The sequence below is a fragment of the Diospyros lotus genome, chromosome 1 (genome assembly GCF_014633365.1).
Source record: "Diospyros lotus cultivar Yz01 chromosome 1, ASM1463336v1, whole genome shotgun sequence".
In the NCBI taxonomy this organism is placed as follows: Eukaryota; Viridiplantae; Streptophyta; class Magnoliopsida; order Ericales; family Ebenaceae; genus Diospyros; species Diospyros lotus.
This window is the reverse complement of record NC_068338.1, coordinates 6,465,267-6,480,354: the sequence shown is the minus strand read 5'-3', so window position 1 is coordinate 6,480,354 and position 15,088 is coordinate 6,465,267. Positions and strand designations below refer to the sequence as shown.

The 15,088-nt window shown below is 41.6% G+C and overlaps 1 protein-coding gene across 1 annotated transcript; it reads right to left on the bottom strand.

Annotated features, from left to right (window-relative positions):
* Nucleotides 1-641: 641 nt before the first annotated feature.
* Nucleotides 642-2,354, bottom strand: LOC127790530 (uncharacterized). The gene has a single exon (XM_052320083.1). The coding sequence runs from the start codon at nucleotides 2,352-2,354 to the stop codon at nucleotides 642-644; it is 1,713 nt and encodes a 570-aa protein (XP_052176043.1).
* Nucleotides 2,355-15,088: the final 12,734 nt, after the last annotated feature.

The window sequence follows — 15,088 nt, the reverse complement described above, 5'->3', positions numbered from 1 at the left end:
ATTGAATGTGAGATAAATGGGTTAATGGTTGGGGCAAAGAAAAGAAAAATTATTTTCTTATAATTAAGGCGTTATGCCATAATTTATTTGAAGCTAGAGAGCTATAGCTTATTTTCTTTCGATCCTGGGAGGTCACCCTAAGCTCATCATTAAAGAGCTTGAGAAGGGATGACGATTGCGAGGTTTCGGGTTTTAATAGGTCATCTGATAATTCCCGAACCCTCGAGCGGTGCGAAGAGAGGGCAAAGCCTAGTTCCCACCTAGGTCGTTTCCGTTGAAACGTAGCCGTCTCTTCATCTTTGCCCTAGCATGTAAATAGTAAGTTGGCTATTCGTGAGTAACACCCGTAGGTGGGAGCGGGGCGTTACAGTTAGCCCAAATGGCATTACCAAATACTCGTAGTGTCCATACCGTGATCTGAAAGCAGTTTTTGGAATGTCCTCTGCCCTAATTCTCAGTTGATAATATCCCAACCTCAAATCAATTTTAGAGAACACCCTTGCCCCTTGTAGCTGATCAAAGAGTTCATCAATCCTTGGCAACGGATACTTATTCTTGATGGTAACTTTGTTTAATTGGCGGTAATATATACACATCCTTAAGCTCCCATCTTTCTTCTTTACAAATAATACTGGGGCTCCCTAAGGTGACACACTTGGCTGAATAAAACCCTTGTCTAAAAGGTCCTGAAGCTGACTTCTTAGCTCTTTTAGCTCTGCTGGGGCCATCCTATAAGGTGGTATAGATATCGGGTTTACCCCAGGTACAACTTCTATAGCAAATTCAATTTCCCGACGAGGGGGTAATCCTGGTAGGTCCTCTGGAAAAACTTGAGGAAATTCCTTTACCACAGGTATGTCACCTAATTCCCATTTCTTATTCTCAACCCCTTCGACACAAGCTAGATACCCATAAGCACCATTTTCCATCATTCTAATGGCCTTGAGCGCAGTTATTCGCTTGATTTCCCTAATACTATCCTGACCTCGAAATTTCACCCAAGTTCCACACTCGTCTTGTAAGCTTACTACCTTTCTACGACAATCCACTTTGGCATTGTATTTAGATAGGAAATCCATCCCTAAGATTAGATCAAAATCTTGTATGCCCAGGGATATAAGCTTAATTACCCACTCACCATTTCCAAATGAAATCTTCCCATCCTTATATCCCAAACGGGTTTCCATTTCTTTATTTAAAGGAGTGGCTATCATCATGGGGTAACTAAGTTCTTCCAACTCCAATTCTAAGCATTGTGTCAATGCATGAGATATGAATGAATGCGTGGATCCAGGATCTACCAATACTTGTACCGAGGTATTAAGAAAGATCATCGTACCTTGAATTACTGTTGGATTTAAGGTCACATCTTCTTTTGACAAGTTGAATACACGACCTTGGCGAAATCCTTGGCTCCCTTTATTTGCTCCCTGCTGACCTAGTCCCTTCCCTTGCGGACAATCCTTGGAAACATGGCCGGGTCGTTGACAATTGTAGCACACCCGTCCCTTCGTACATTCACGGATCATGTGGTCATTAGCTCCGCAATTATAGCACTTTGGGGTCTCTACCTTGCATGGCTTCCCTGGATGTGACTTCTGACATTTAGGGCAATTCTCTTTTTTCTTGAAATTTTTCCCTCGGGGTCCCAAGTTAGACCCTCTATCAAACTTTCTGTCTGTTGGGTTTTGGGATTCATTTCTCAAGGAGTTCATCCTCTCATGATTACTTTCCACAGTCTGGGCTTGAAAGACTACTTCTGCATACGTGCGTGGCCCGACGGAACTCAAGGCTTGTTGAATTTCCATTTTCAATCCTCCAAGGAATTTTTGAGCCTTGGCATCTTCGTCCAAATTATAGATAGGCATATACTTAATGAGGCGTGTGAACCTATCTTCATACTGGGCAATTGACATGCCCTCGGTCTTTCGCAGGTTCATAAACTCTCGGCTTTTCTCCATCTTCTTGCACAGAGGGAAGTACTTAGCATTGAAAAGTTCCTTAAATCGCGCCCATGAAACATTTGGCTCACCTTGCCCTTCAGGACTTCGTAAGGCCCTCTGCATCGTCTTCCACCATTGATCTGCCTCGTCTCGAAGTTGGAAAGTGGCACAACTGACCTTATCCCCCTCATCACAGCCAATGAAGTCAAAGATTTTCTCGATTTGTTCCACCCAATACTCGCTTTCACAAGGATCGGCTCCTGCTTTCCCTCGAAAAATGGGTGGATTCAGTCGCTGAAATCGGTCGCTGATATCCGGACTTCGGGGATTGATATGCCCCGTTGGCTGTGTAGGTCGTGTCCCTTGCATGACGACAACCATGTTCTCAAGAATCCGCTCGACTCGGGTCATCCGATCTCCATATTCTTGATTACTCTCATGCGGTTGGCTACCCTAGGGTGCCTCTATCCTTTCCTCCCGAACTTCATTTCCTAGCCTACGGTTCTGGGTCCGACGGGTGTTCACCATCTGAAAACATCCATACAAGAAATCATAAGACTAGCATTGTTAACGTGTGGCTTCTAACGATCTATCTACAACAAATGAGTAAACTAAGCATACCACCATGTATCCTGAAAATTCCCAAATGCTATCATTAACACTTAAGTTGCACCTACCCAACCTTTGCCCAGTTTCATATGGTGTCCCTAATCCCAGAAGTTTCCCTAGGCACTAACCATTCTGGTCGTTCTAGTGTCTTTCAATTCTACTAATCTTAAGATTTAATGAGTCATACCTAAAGGAAATCCAATACCTTCATCCTCAATTAGATCCTGCAATCCCTTGAAAATCCCCGAAAAATGGCCGCCTGATTTCCAAAAGCCATTGTTCCTTATTCTTAAAATCTCGGATTTGTGTCTGAACATATTCCTCATTCCCCAAATATTTCAAAATCTAGATCCCCAACAATCGCTTAAACTTCTTCGTCACGTTTATTGGTAGGCCACGAGATTTCATCTAACAACAAATGCACTTACTTATCCTTATTCATTACTACTATCGTTCGTACATATAAACAAGCTGCCCTGCTAACGTGGATCCATTCCTGATATAGGGCAACATCTCCAAAGTTAGTCTCATTAAACCCAAATCAAAATTATAGGGCTCTGATACCAACTGTAACGCCCCAACCCCAAGATAGTATATAAGGTACTATAATATTTACACGGGCGTTAAGGAAATCCCATATACTATAGTAAGGATCGTAACCTGAAATGTTGGGACTTCCATAAAATAAACATTCACACACACAATTTATCAAGATAGCAAGGAAAGTAGACTTCATTCTCCACGAGACAAAATATTGTCAAAGTTAGAGTACAAATCTTGTAACATACTACAACATCATAAGAGATGCCTAAACAAGATAACTACACTCGCACTGCCTCCAGGCCTTCTCCCTTTGAGCCTGAGCCTGACAGATCTGGAACATTTGAATATTCCAGGGGTATGAACACCCGGGTTAGATCGTTAAATCTAAGTGAGGGTTAAAAATAACTTCATGCGTGCAAATGTAAAATGTAGAGATGCATGCTCCAGGTGGATGTGACGCCAGGGTGTTGCAATCACCCCTGCCAACCTTATCATGTAACACAGCCTAACAACACGTCCAAGTGAAGACTCTCTTCACCCATGATATTCACAATTAGTCACAAGCCACACGTAGTGATGCATGAACAAATGGAAAGAAACATGCGTATCAAATGAAATAACATGATATGCACATGCAATCACCGCCATCATGCTCAATAATATGCACAACATGTAAGAAATACAGTTTAGAAACCACTCACCAAAGCTTCCCACTTCTTGGTTGCACAAATTCACGGCCGAACGTCGCTCCAAGTGGACTGTTCTATAAAAACCGAGACCTTTTGTATCCAAACCTAATATATGTTTAGATAGGTAAGTAGCTACTAAAAGTAAGAGTTTTCATGAAAAATTTAAAGCCAAGAATACCTGTCACGCGCCTACACGCGCTCTCACAATGTCTGCCACGCGCCTGGACGTGCAGCTCTGTTGGGCGCGTGCGTCTCACGTGCTAGACGGACTTCCGACCCTGAAAATTAAAATGGGCATAACTCTCTCATTTTAACTCCGATTCGAGTGCCGTTTGAACCTACGGACTCCTCTTTCAACCCTCTACGAGATTACAAAAAAAAGATGAGCTTACCTTGCAGTTTTGGTTACTGTTTTGCACGGATTTCAAGGGGCTCCTGCCTTCCAACGGCTTGCTTTCGGCTCCTACTCGGGCAGGGTTTCCTTCCCTTCTTTGCAGCAGAGTTTCCCCTCCTTTGTAAGCAACTTACCTCCTTAATTTGGTGGCCAAAAACCCAACCCAAGGCATTCTTATATAGTGCCCTTAAATCCATAGGATTGTGACACTCGGCTTTCTAAGATGGTGACACTTGGCACTTGAGATTTACACCCTAATTATTGCTTTCTTCCCATGGTGACAAGTGGCTCTTGAGATATGAGCCTTATCATGACATTTTTAACCCTTTAACGAATGGATTTTCGCCACGTGTTATGGAGATTTGAGCCATAATGATTGCTTTCATCCTACGGCGCCACATATCCTCGAGATATGAGCTTTCATTATTACTTTCTTCCTACTACGACATGTGTCCCTCAAGATGTCATGTGGCTATGATTGCTTCCATCCTACGGTGCCACGTGTCCCTCGAGATTGGTGTTTAATTATTACTTTTGATTTTCCATCCAAATTACACCACGTGTCCATGTAATCATTTCTACCCATGTGTCTCCATCCATATGGTGACATGTGTCCATTAATTGAATTTAATTTGGCTTTGAAATCCATAGCCACTTTTGATATCTCTTTGAAGTCCATTGCCCTTAAGTCCCCTAAGATCCTTGAATCTCACGAATTCCCGAGTCTTTGAGAACCTAAAGAAAATCGGGAAATTGTTTCATTTATTAAATAGGAATAGCTTACAAGTTTTAGGGTATTACAGGTGGCCTGCGATGGCTGAAGGCGAAAGAGCCAGCGGCCATGGCTGCCGGTTACGTGCAGGCAGAAGCGCGAGCAGTGGCTAGTGCCAGCTTGCGGCTGTTGTGCAGTCGTCGATGGAGTCGGCGATGGCGAGCTTATAGGCGGCAACTGTTGGTGGAGCTTGGCGGTGGCGATCGACCATTGGTACACGCAGTGAGGCCAGCTGCAATGGTGGCTTGCGGTGAAGCCAACCTTGGAGGCAGTCGCCGGCTGGCGTTTGCATGACCGTGGAGGCAACGCTGGAAGGTGGCTCGCGGCGGTGCGCAGCAGCTGGAGCGGACCTGTTTGCACGCGAGGAAGAAGCAGCCATGGGGAGGAGGAAGATGAATAGTGAAGAAGGCGCGGGAAGAAGAAATGAAGAAGAAGAGAAAAGAAAAGAAAAGAAAAAGAAAATAAAAGAAATAATGGAAAATCTGAAAATTTGAGGAAAAATAGGAGAAAATCCTAAAAAAATTCCAAAAAAAGTGGGGAAAGTTCTAGAAATTAAATTGGGGTTCGTGGAGCATGTTGGAAGCTCAAAAATGAGATTTTGGGCGCAAATGGCAGCTCGGGAGGCAATGCCAATGTGGTCGATTAATCGATTTTCTTTTCCAAATTAACTAAGGTGAGTTAATTAATTCTTTTCAGAATATTTCCTTTATGTGAGATATTAAATTGTGTAGTGTTGTTGGATTGAACCCTTGGGTCAGGGTTGTTCAGAAATTATAGACGGTTGGTGTAAGCTGTGATTGGTGTTGTTTAGAGATAGTATTAATGGGTGATTCTGCGGTATAAGCAAAATCGAAGACGTTGGTTAATGTTTGATATGGTGGGGTTTTGTCTGTTTGTCCCTAGGTTTGACCGAGAAGGCAGTGATCCTAGAGAAACTTGAGATTCAGGCTGGAATTTGTGCTGAGGCAGAGATGAAGCTTCGAGCCAAGTAAGGAACGGCCCCATGTGGAGGTGGCCTTGTAAGTTGGTAAATATGCTTGATAATATTTTTATGTTGCACTGGCATGTAGTAGTTATATCCTGTGTGATGCAAGAACTAGTGGACCTGTGGCCATATGGAGGACTAGTGGTGGGGGCTGATAGGTTGATGCCTCAAACCTTAGTGGGTTGTGAGGATGTGTAAGCATGATTATACTCATATTTACATGCATTGCACCCTTATTGAGTCTTTATGGCTCATGAGGTTTTACCTCATGTGTAGATGATGCAAGTCCAGATGTAAGCAAAGATGGTGCCGGGAGGTTGTTGTGGCAATTAGCTTGTTGCCTGAGATGTGTTGTTGTGTAATCTCCTATAATTTTTTTTATGTGTATTCATGTAATTGAATGTAAATGATATTGAGCACTAGATGTATTTAATTGTTGAAATCATCATAGTGTGATAAATGATGTGAGATTGCTTGTTGTATGCGGCGTATTTGGTAAAGCCAAGTTACGGATCGAGTAAAGATCAGCGAGGTATGTTCTCATAAATCCCCAATACTCAGCGAAATGTTTATATGCTAGCTTTGTGCCTGGGTCACCTCTGGCTTGCTATGGGGCGAGCTGAAGAGAGGTGAAGCTCACTTGGGTTTCGGGTCTTGGTCCGCTGGATTTTTCGTGTTTGAGTTGGGACCGATTCCTGAGTGGAGCGAAGGGAAGGACGAAGCCTAGTTCCCACCTAGGGCGTTTCCTGTTGAAACATAGTCCAACCCTTCAGTTGTGGTTTGTCGGGTGAGTAATCCGATCGATTATTTATCGGTGGTGCCCGTAAGTGGGAGCGGGTCGTTACACAATCGAAGAAGGAGGAGGATGAGGCACAGGCTTGCATTCAGAATTAAAGACTAGTAAATTTCCAATGGTGAAATCTACCACCAAGCCTTTAAAATGACAACTGAGTGGTTAAAATAGCATGTTTGGGTTGAAGATTGTAACACCCCAAATTTCTTGAGCGTGTTATAACTTAGGATTTCAGGAATATAAAATTTTTTCATATAACAATAGCTGTCATACATCACACAATATCCCAAAAATCCAAATTTACACCTTCTCAGCTTAACAAACCCAATAATCGAATAGCTAAGACAGGCGTTAAAATCTTGAATGCGGAAGATAGATCGAACCTGATATGGTTCACAACCATAATACTTTATTTATCATAAAATTGTTCAAGACGTTTACAAAATGAATTACATGGACATCATCTCTCGCAAGATATAACTGAACGTCTTAAACATATCCAAGACATACATAGGTTCGCATATAAATGAAAATATTCTAAACATGCTATAGACAGCAAATTAAACTTATTCTTCAGCTACCTCCTTTCCTTTAGAGCCGCTCGTCGAACTTGGAACGTTTGAATATTCCAGGGACATAGTCCAATTAGAAGATGAATCTTCTAGTGAGAAACTCCAAAAACAGTTTATATCGATGCATGATCAGGTATAAAATGTATGAGGAAACAACGAGAACTACTCCGAAGTGCCTCGTGAACACGTTAGCCTCCTCTAACGAGAGCTTTCTCAATGGCGCACGCATAGCGCCTCTCGGGAGGTCCCTAACCATGTCACTTTGGCCCGACTTCATAGCACTCATGCAAGCACCACATCCGTTGTTCCTTAAGCTCACGGTCTTCCCCACGAGAGCTTTCTCGATGGCGCACGCATAGCGCATCTCGGGGGATATCCGACTTTTGCCCTCGGCCAACAACAGATAGGTACAACAGTATGGCCGCACGAATTTTATAAATGCAACAGTTAAAAAATCAATAGCATATAATTTTCAGAAAAATACATTTCATATATGCATCATGATTTTACGTAAGAGAATAACATGCGTTTATGTGTAAGAACTTCATAAAACACGTCTCATGTAATAGAAGTCTCTCATAAGAGAATAAAAATAGGATTTGGAGTATAGGAGTCTCACGGAGTCTCACCTTGTTGAGTTATCTCTTCGACGATATAATTTTACAGCAAATGGCCTAGGTTTCTGCAAAAAATATGTGTTTTGATAAATCTAACCTCAAATATTTTTATATAGAGTTTAAGGGTATTAAAGTAGGGGTATAATTGAAAATTTTCATGTAAAAAGGACCTCTCACGCGCCCTCACGCGCCCCAAGAAGTCTGGCCACGCGCCCCCACGCGCAGCCATTATCCGGCGCGTGTAACTCACGCGCAGGCACCAGATTCCGAACAGCAACGTGTCGGTTTGGTATTTCGGCCATATCTCCCTCGTTTTAACTCCGATTCGACCCCCGTTTGAACCTACGCAACCCTCTCTTCCCCCTCTACAAGATTATCAAAAAAAAATTGGACTTACCTTGCCTTTTTGCTAACTGATTTTGGCAAATTCCGGCGAAGACCCGCAACTCTGACGAGGCTCGTTCTCCACCGCTTCTTCGCCGCTTTCTTGCTGAACCTCCTTCTCTCTCTCTAGAGTAAGCTCCTCCTCTTAGAGTGCTTCACTCCTCAAATTTGTTTGGAATGGTTTGAGAGCAACTCAAGGTGCCTATTTATAGAATCCTTCAACCAATGGTGTTATGCCACTTGTCACAATCTTAGCCATGGACTCCAAAGACTCAAAGCCATAATTGAGTGGCTTTTGAAATCCAAGACTAGAATTAATCCATCTTTTGAAATCCAAGCTAAAACCCTAAACTTCTTTCAAATAACACTTTGGCCCATATTTCAAGTTTTCAACTTTAACATTTCACCACCTAAGCTCATAATTTCATCATTCTTTCATTTGGATAATTTCTCTAATTAGAATTATACCCTCAAACATCAAATTTATCGAGATACTTAAAATCCCAGAATTATTAACTCAAAATTACTCAATATATACGATTTTTCGGAAGCCCCTTACCATCATTCGGTATTTTTAGGTTATAACTTAGCTTAACCGAAAACCATTTCTGATTTGATTTCTTTCAGTGCAATAAGTCTCACCTCGAGACGCTCGTTAAAATTATACCTTTGTCCTTAGGTATCTAAGCTCTAGGGCACTCCCTGCGACTGATTCGGTCACTTGTTGCCATTTCAAACATATTTTTCGATATTTTAACTCACTTATAATACGTGGCAATTTCACGAAAATATAGGGTGTTATAAAGATGGTGATGCGGGGAATAGAGGACGAAGATGGTAATGTTGAGGCGGAGAAAGAAAAGGGGAAGTATGATGAATCAAAAAGGGTGTTGTTTCAGAGGTTGTTAACTGAAGACGAAGAATCATCATCAAAAGAAACTGGAGAACAGGAAGCATCTGAACCATCACTAAAGCGAAAAAATGTGCAACCAAAGAAGAAGGAGGAGGCACAGGCTTGCAATTAGAATTAAAGACTAGTCAAATTCCAATGGCAAAATGTGCCACCAAGCGTTTAAAATGACAACTGAGTGGTGAAAATAGCATGCTTGGGTTGAAGAGGGTGATGCGGGGAATAGAGGACGAAGATGGTAATGTTGAGGCGGAGTAAGAAAAGGGGAAGTGATCGGGGCTGTCGAACACCGATAGATTAGATGAATGATGATTCGGATTTGTAATAGGGTGCAACCCAAAGTCGTCTCCCAACGAACCTCTAACGGATCTGTCAAAACAAGGCTAAACGGGGGGGAAAGTTTTAGATGAAAAACAGAAAACACGATATGCAAGAACACAATGAATCAAGATGCAATCAGTTGCAAACCAACCTTCTATCCCAGTTTTCATCGCCTTCTCAACAAACAATTTGTTTAGTTTTAATCCTCAAATCAGAAATCACAAAAATCCTTTAACAACCGCCAAAGATTGGAAAGAAAACCAATAAACAGATTTCAGAAACCTCTTAGTTCAATCTATCAGTTTTGATTCCCTTTTTGCACAGATTCGAGACTGATTGAAATACCATCCAAACAGGTTGTTCTTGCTTCTAGTTAAAGCCTCAACCGAGCACAAAAACTTTGGATTCTCAAACAAAGACAATGCATGCATTCATCCAACCGGTATCAACACATACACAGATTTAAGAGAGAACAGAAACAAGAGAACAATAAAGTTAAAACTAAAAAAATAGATTTCCATTAAAACCAAAGACTCAAACCGGGAACAAGGATGGTATTGCAACTGATTACAGAATCCTTAGCCCTCCATCTTGACAAGAACAATGGGGAGAAGGAAATCTGACTACTGTTCACGCCCTTCGAAAGAATACCCCTTTAATGGCCTCTTAAGGTGCTTAAGTAGAGCTTAAGGAGGAAACCCTAGGTTACTGCCACTTCACAGCCGATTTCGGATAGGTTAACGTGCGTTCTAGGCTTTGGCCTCTTCATAAGAATTGTAGATCAGGAAGATTAGATAAATTTGGGCTTTTTAATCACTTGATTTGGATATTGGACGCCCAAGATATGGCCTTTTAAAGAATCAGCATCTGTGCAGCTTTCCTAATTTGACCCAACTTCCTAGCCCCGAGTTTGAAGTGCTGCTTGAAGGCCCAAACGAACTCGGATTTGGACAAACCATACCATTCCAGAAATCCAAAGAAGTCCTCTACAGTATCTCTGAAGACATCATCTTCATTCTGGAATTTTATCTTCGCCAAAATACTGAAGGAAGTACAGGAGGTTAAATCTGCTAAAATTGCCCTTACTTCTCTATCTCCAATTTCCAAGATATCTCATTGCCATCAAGATGTCTCATGCCCCATCTCATGCTCCCATAGCCCTAAACCTGGAAAAATAAAGTAAAATAGTGTGAAGCCCAATTCCTATAAAATAAAATGAAATAAAGACAAGATGAATAAAATGACATAACTAATGTGCAAAAAAGACTAAATATGAGGGCTAAATAATATGAAAATATGTGCTCTATCAGGAAGTCTGATGAATCAAAAAGGGTGTTGTTTTAGAGGTTGTTGAGTTAAGACAAAGAATCATCATCAAAAGAAACTGGACAACATGAAGCTTCTGAATCATGAGTGAAGCAAGAAAAATGTGCAACTAAAGAAGAAGACGACTCTACATCCGAAGAAAAAGAAAGAGGAGGAGGCACAGGCTTGCAATCGAAATTAAAGACCAGTAAAATTTCAATGTCGAAATCTTCCACCAGGCCTTTAAAACGATAACTGAGTGGTGAAAATAGCATCATTGGGTTGAAGAGGGTGATGCGGGCAATAGAGAACGAAGATGGTAATGTTGAGGAGGAGAAAGAAAAGGGAAAGTCTGATGAATCAAAAAGGGTGTTGTTTCAGAGGTTGTTGAGTGAAGACGAAGAATCATCATCAAAAGAGACTGGAGAACAGGAAGCACCTGAATCATCAGAGAAGCAAGAAAAATGTCCAATCGAAGAAGAAGGAGGAGGAGGAGGCACAGGTTTGCAATCAGAATTAAAGACCAGTCAAATTCCAAGGGCGAAATCTGTCACCAGGGCTTTAAAATGGACAACTAAGTGGTGAAAATAACATGCTTGGGTTGAAGAGGGTGATGCGGGGAATAGAGGACGAAGATGGTAATGTTGGGCGGAGAAAGAAAAGGGGAAGTCAGATGAATCAAAAAGCGTGTTGTTTCAAAGGTTGTTTAGTTAAGATAAAGAATCATCATCAAAAGAAACTGGACAACAAGAAGCTTTTGAATCATGAGTGAAGCAAGAAAAATGTGCAACCGAATGAGAAGATGACTCTACATTCGAAGAAAAAGAAAGAGGAGGAGGCACAGGCTTGCAGTCGGAATTGAAGACCAATAAAATTTCAATGTCGAAATCTTCCACCAGGACTTTAAAACGATAACTGAGTGGTGAAAATAGCATGATTGGGTTGAAGAGGGTGGTGCGGGGAATAGAGAACGAAGATGGTAATGTTGAGGAGGAGAAAGAAAAAGGGGAAGTCTGATAAATCAAAAAAGGTGTTATTCCAGGGGTTGTTGAGTGAAGACGAAGAATCATCATAAAAAGAAACTGGAGAACAGGAAGCATCTGAATCATCAGAGAAGCAAGAAAAATGTGCAATCGAAGAAGAAGGAGGAGGAGGAGGCACAGGCTTGCAATCGGAATTAAAGACTAGTCAAATTCTAATGGCAAAATCTGTCACCAGGCCTTTAAAATGGACAACTGAGTGGTGAAAATAACATGCTGGGGTTAAAGAGGGTGATGGGGGAATAGAGGATGAAGATGGTAATCTTGAGGCGGAGAAAGAAAAGGGGAAGTCTGATGAATCAAAAAAGGTGTTGTTTTAGAGGTTGTTGAGTTAAGGCAAAGAATCATCATCAAAAGAAACTGGAGAATAGGAAGCATCTGAACCATCAATGAAGCAAGAAAAATGTGCAACCGAAGAAGAAGGAGGAGGAGGAGGCACAGGCATGCAATCAGAATTAAAGACTAGTCAAATTCTAATGGCGAAATCTGTCACCAGGCCTTTACAATGGACAATTGAGTGGTGAAAATAACATGCTTAGGTTGAAGAGGATGATGCACAAAATAGTGGACGAAGAAGGTAATGTTGAGGAGGAGAAAGAAAAGGGGAAGTATGATGAATCAAAAAGGGTGTTGTTTCAGAGGTTGTTGAGTAAAGACGAAGAATCATCATCAAAAGAAACTGGAGAACAGGAAGCATCTGAACCATCAGTGAAGCAAAAAAAATGTGCAACCGAAGAAGGAGGAGGAGGAGGAGGAGGAGGAGGAGGCACAGGCTTGCAATCAGAATTAAAGACTAGTCAAATTCCAATGGCGAAATCTGCCACCAGGCGTTTAAAATGACAACTGAGTGGTGAAAATTGCATGCTTGGGTTGAAGAGGGTGATGCGGGGAATAGAGGACGAATATGGTAATGTTGAGGCGGAGAAAGAAAAGGGGAAGTCTGATAAATCAAAAAAGGTGTTGTTTTAGAGGTTGTTTAGTTAAGACAAAGAATCATCATCAAAAGAAACTGGAGAACAGGAAACATCTGAACCATCACTGAAGCACGAAAAATGTGCAACCTAAGAAGAAGGAGGAGGAGGAGGCACAGGCTTGCAATCAGAATTAAAGACTAGTCAAATTCCAAGGGCGAAATCTGTCACCAGGGCTTTAAAATGGATAATTGAGTGGTGAAAATAACATGCTTGGGTTGAAGAGGGTGATGCGGGGAATAGAGGACGAAGATGGTAATGTTGAGACGGAGAAAGAAAAGGGGAAGTCTGATGAATCAAAAAAGGTGTTGTTTTAGAGGTTGTTGAGTTAAGACAAAGAATCATCATCAAAAGAAACTGGAGAACAGGATGCATCTGAACCATCAGTGAAGCAAGAAAAATGTGCAACCGAAGAAGAAGGAGGAGGAGGAGGCACAGGTATGCAATCAGAATTAAAGACTAGTCAAATTCTAATGGCGAAATCTGTCACCAGGCCTTTAAAATGGTCAACTGAGTGGTGAAAATAACATGCTTGGGTTGAAGAGGATGATGCACGGAATAGTGGACGAAGATGGTAATGTTGAGGAGGAGAAAGAAAAGGGGAAGTCTGATGAATCAAAAAGGGTGTTGTTTCAGAGGTTGTTGAGTAAAGACGAAGAATGATCATCAAAAGAAACTGGAGAACAGGAAGCATCTGAACCATCAGTGAAGTAAAAAAAATGTGCAACCGAAGAAGAAGGAGGAGGAGGAGGAGGAGGAGGAGGCACAGGTTTGCAATCAGATTTAAAGACTAGTCAAATTCCAATGGCGAAATCTGCCACGAGGCGTTTAAAATGACAACTGAGTGGTGAAAATAGCATGCTTGGGTTGAAGAAGGTGATGCGGGGAATAGAGGACGAAGATGGTAATGTTGAGGCGGAGAAAGAAAAGGGGAAGTCTGATGAATCAAAAAAGGTGTTGTTTTAGAGGTTGTTGAGTTAAGACAAAGAATCATCATCAAAAGAAACTGGAGAACATGAAGCATCTAAACCATCAGTGAAGCACGAAAAATGTGCAACCAAAGAAGAATGAGGAGGAGGAGGCACAGGCTTGCAATCAGAATTAAAGACTAGTCAAATTCCAAGGGTGAAATCTGTCACCAGGGCTTTAAAATGGATAACTGAGTGGTGAAAATAACATGCTTGGGTTTAAGAGGGTGATGCGGGGAATAAAGGACGAATATGGTAATGTTGAGGCGGAGAAAGAAAAGGGGAAGTCTGATGAATCAAAAAAGGTGTTGTTTTAGAGGTTGTTGAGTTAAGACAAAGAATCATCATCAAAAGAAACTGGAGAACAGGAAGCATCTGAACCATCAGTGAAGCAAGAAAAATGTGCAACCGAAGAAGAAGGAGGAGGAGGAGGCACAGGCATGCAATCAGAATTAAAGACTAGTCAAATTCTAATGGCGAAATCTGTCACCAGGCCTTTAAAATAGACAACTGAGTGGTGAAAATAACATGCTTGGGTTGAAGAGGATGATGCACGGAATAGTGGACGAAGATAGTAATGTTGAGGAGGAGAAAGAAAATGGGAAGTCTGATGAATCAAAAAGGGTGTTGTTTCAGAGGTTGTTGAGTAAAGACGAAGAATCATCATTAAAAGAAACTGGAGAACAGGAAGCATCTTAAGCATCAGTAAAGCAAAAAAAATGTGCAACTGAAGAAGAAAGAGGAGGAGGAGGAGGAAGAGGAGGCACAAGCTTGTAATCAGAATTAAAGACTAGTCAAATTTCAATGGCGAAATCTGCCACCAGGCGTTTAAAACCACAACTGAGTGGTGAAAATAGCATGCTTGGGTTAAAGAGGGTGATGCGGGGAATAGAGGACGAAGATGGTAATGTTGAGGCGGTGAAAGAAAATGGGAAGTTTGATGAATCAAAATAGGTGTTGTTTCAGAGGTTGTTAAGTTAAGACAAAGAATCATGATCAAGCGAAATTGGAGAACGGGAAGCATCTGAACCATCAGTGAAGCAAGAAAAATGTGCAACCGAAGAAGAAGGAGGAGGAGGAGGCACAGGCTTGTAATCAGAATTAAAGACTAGTCAAATTCAAATGGAAAAATCTGCCACCAGGCGTTTAAAACGACAACTGAGTTGTGAAAATAGCATGCTTGGGTTTAAGAGGGTGATGCGGGGAATAGAGAACGAAGATGGTAATGTTGAGAAGGAGAAAGAAAAGGGGAAGTCTGGTGAATGAAAAAGG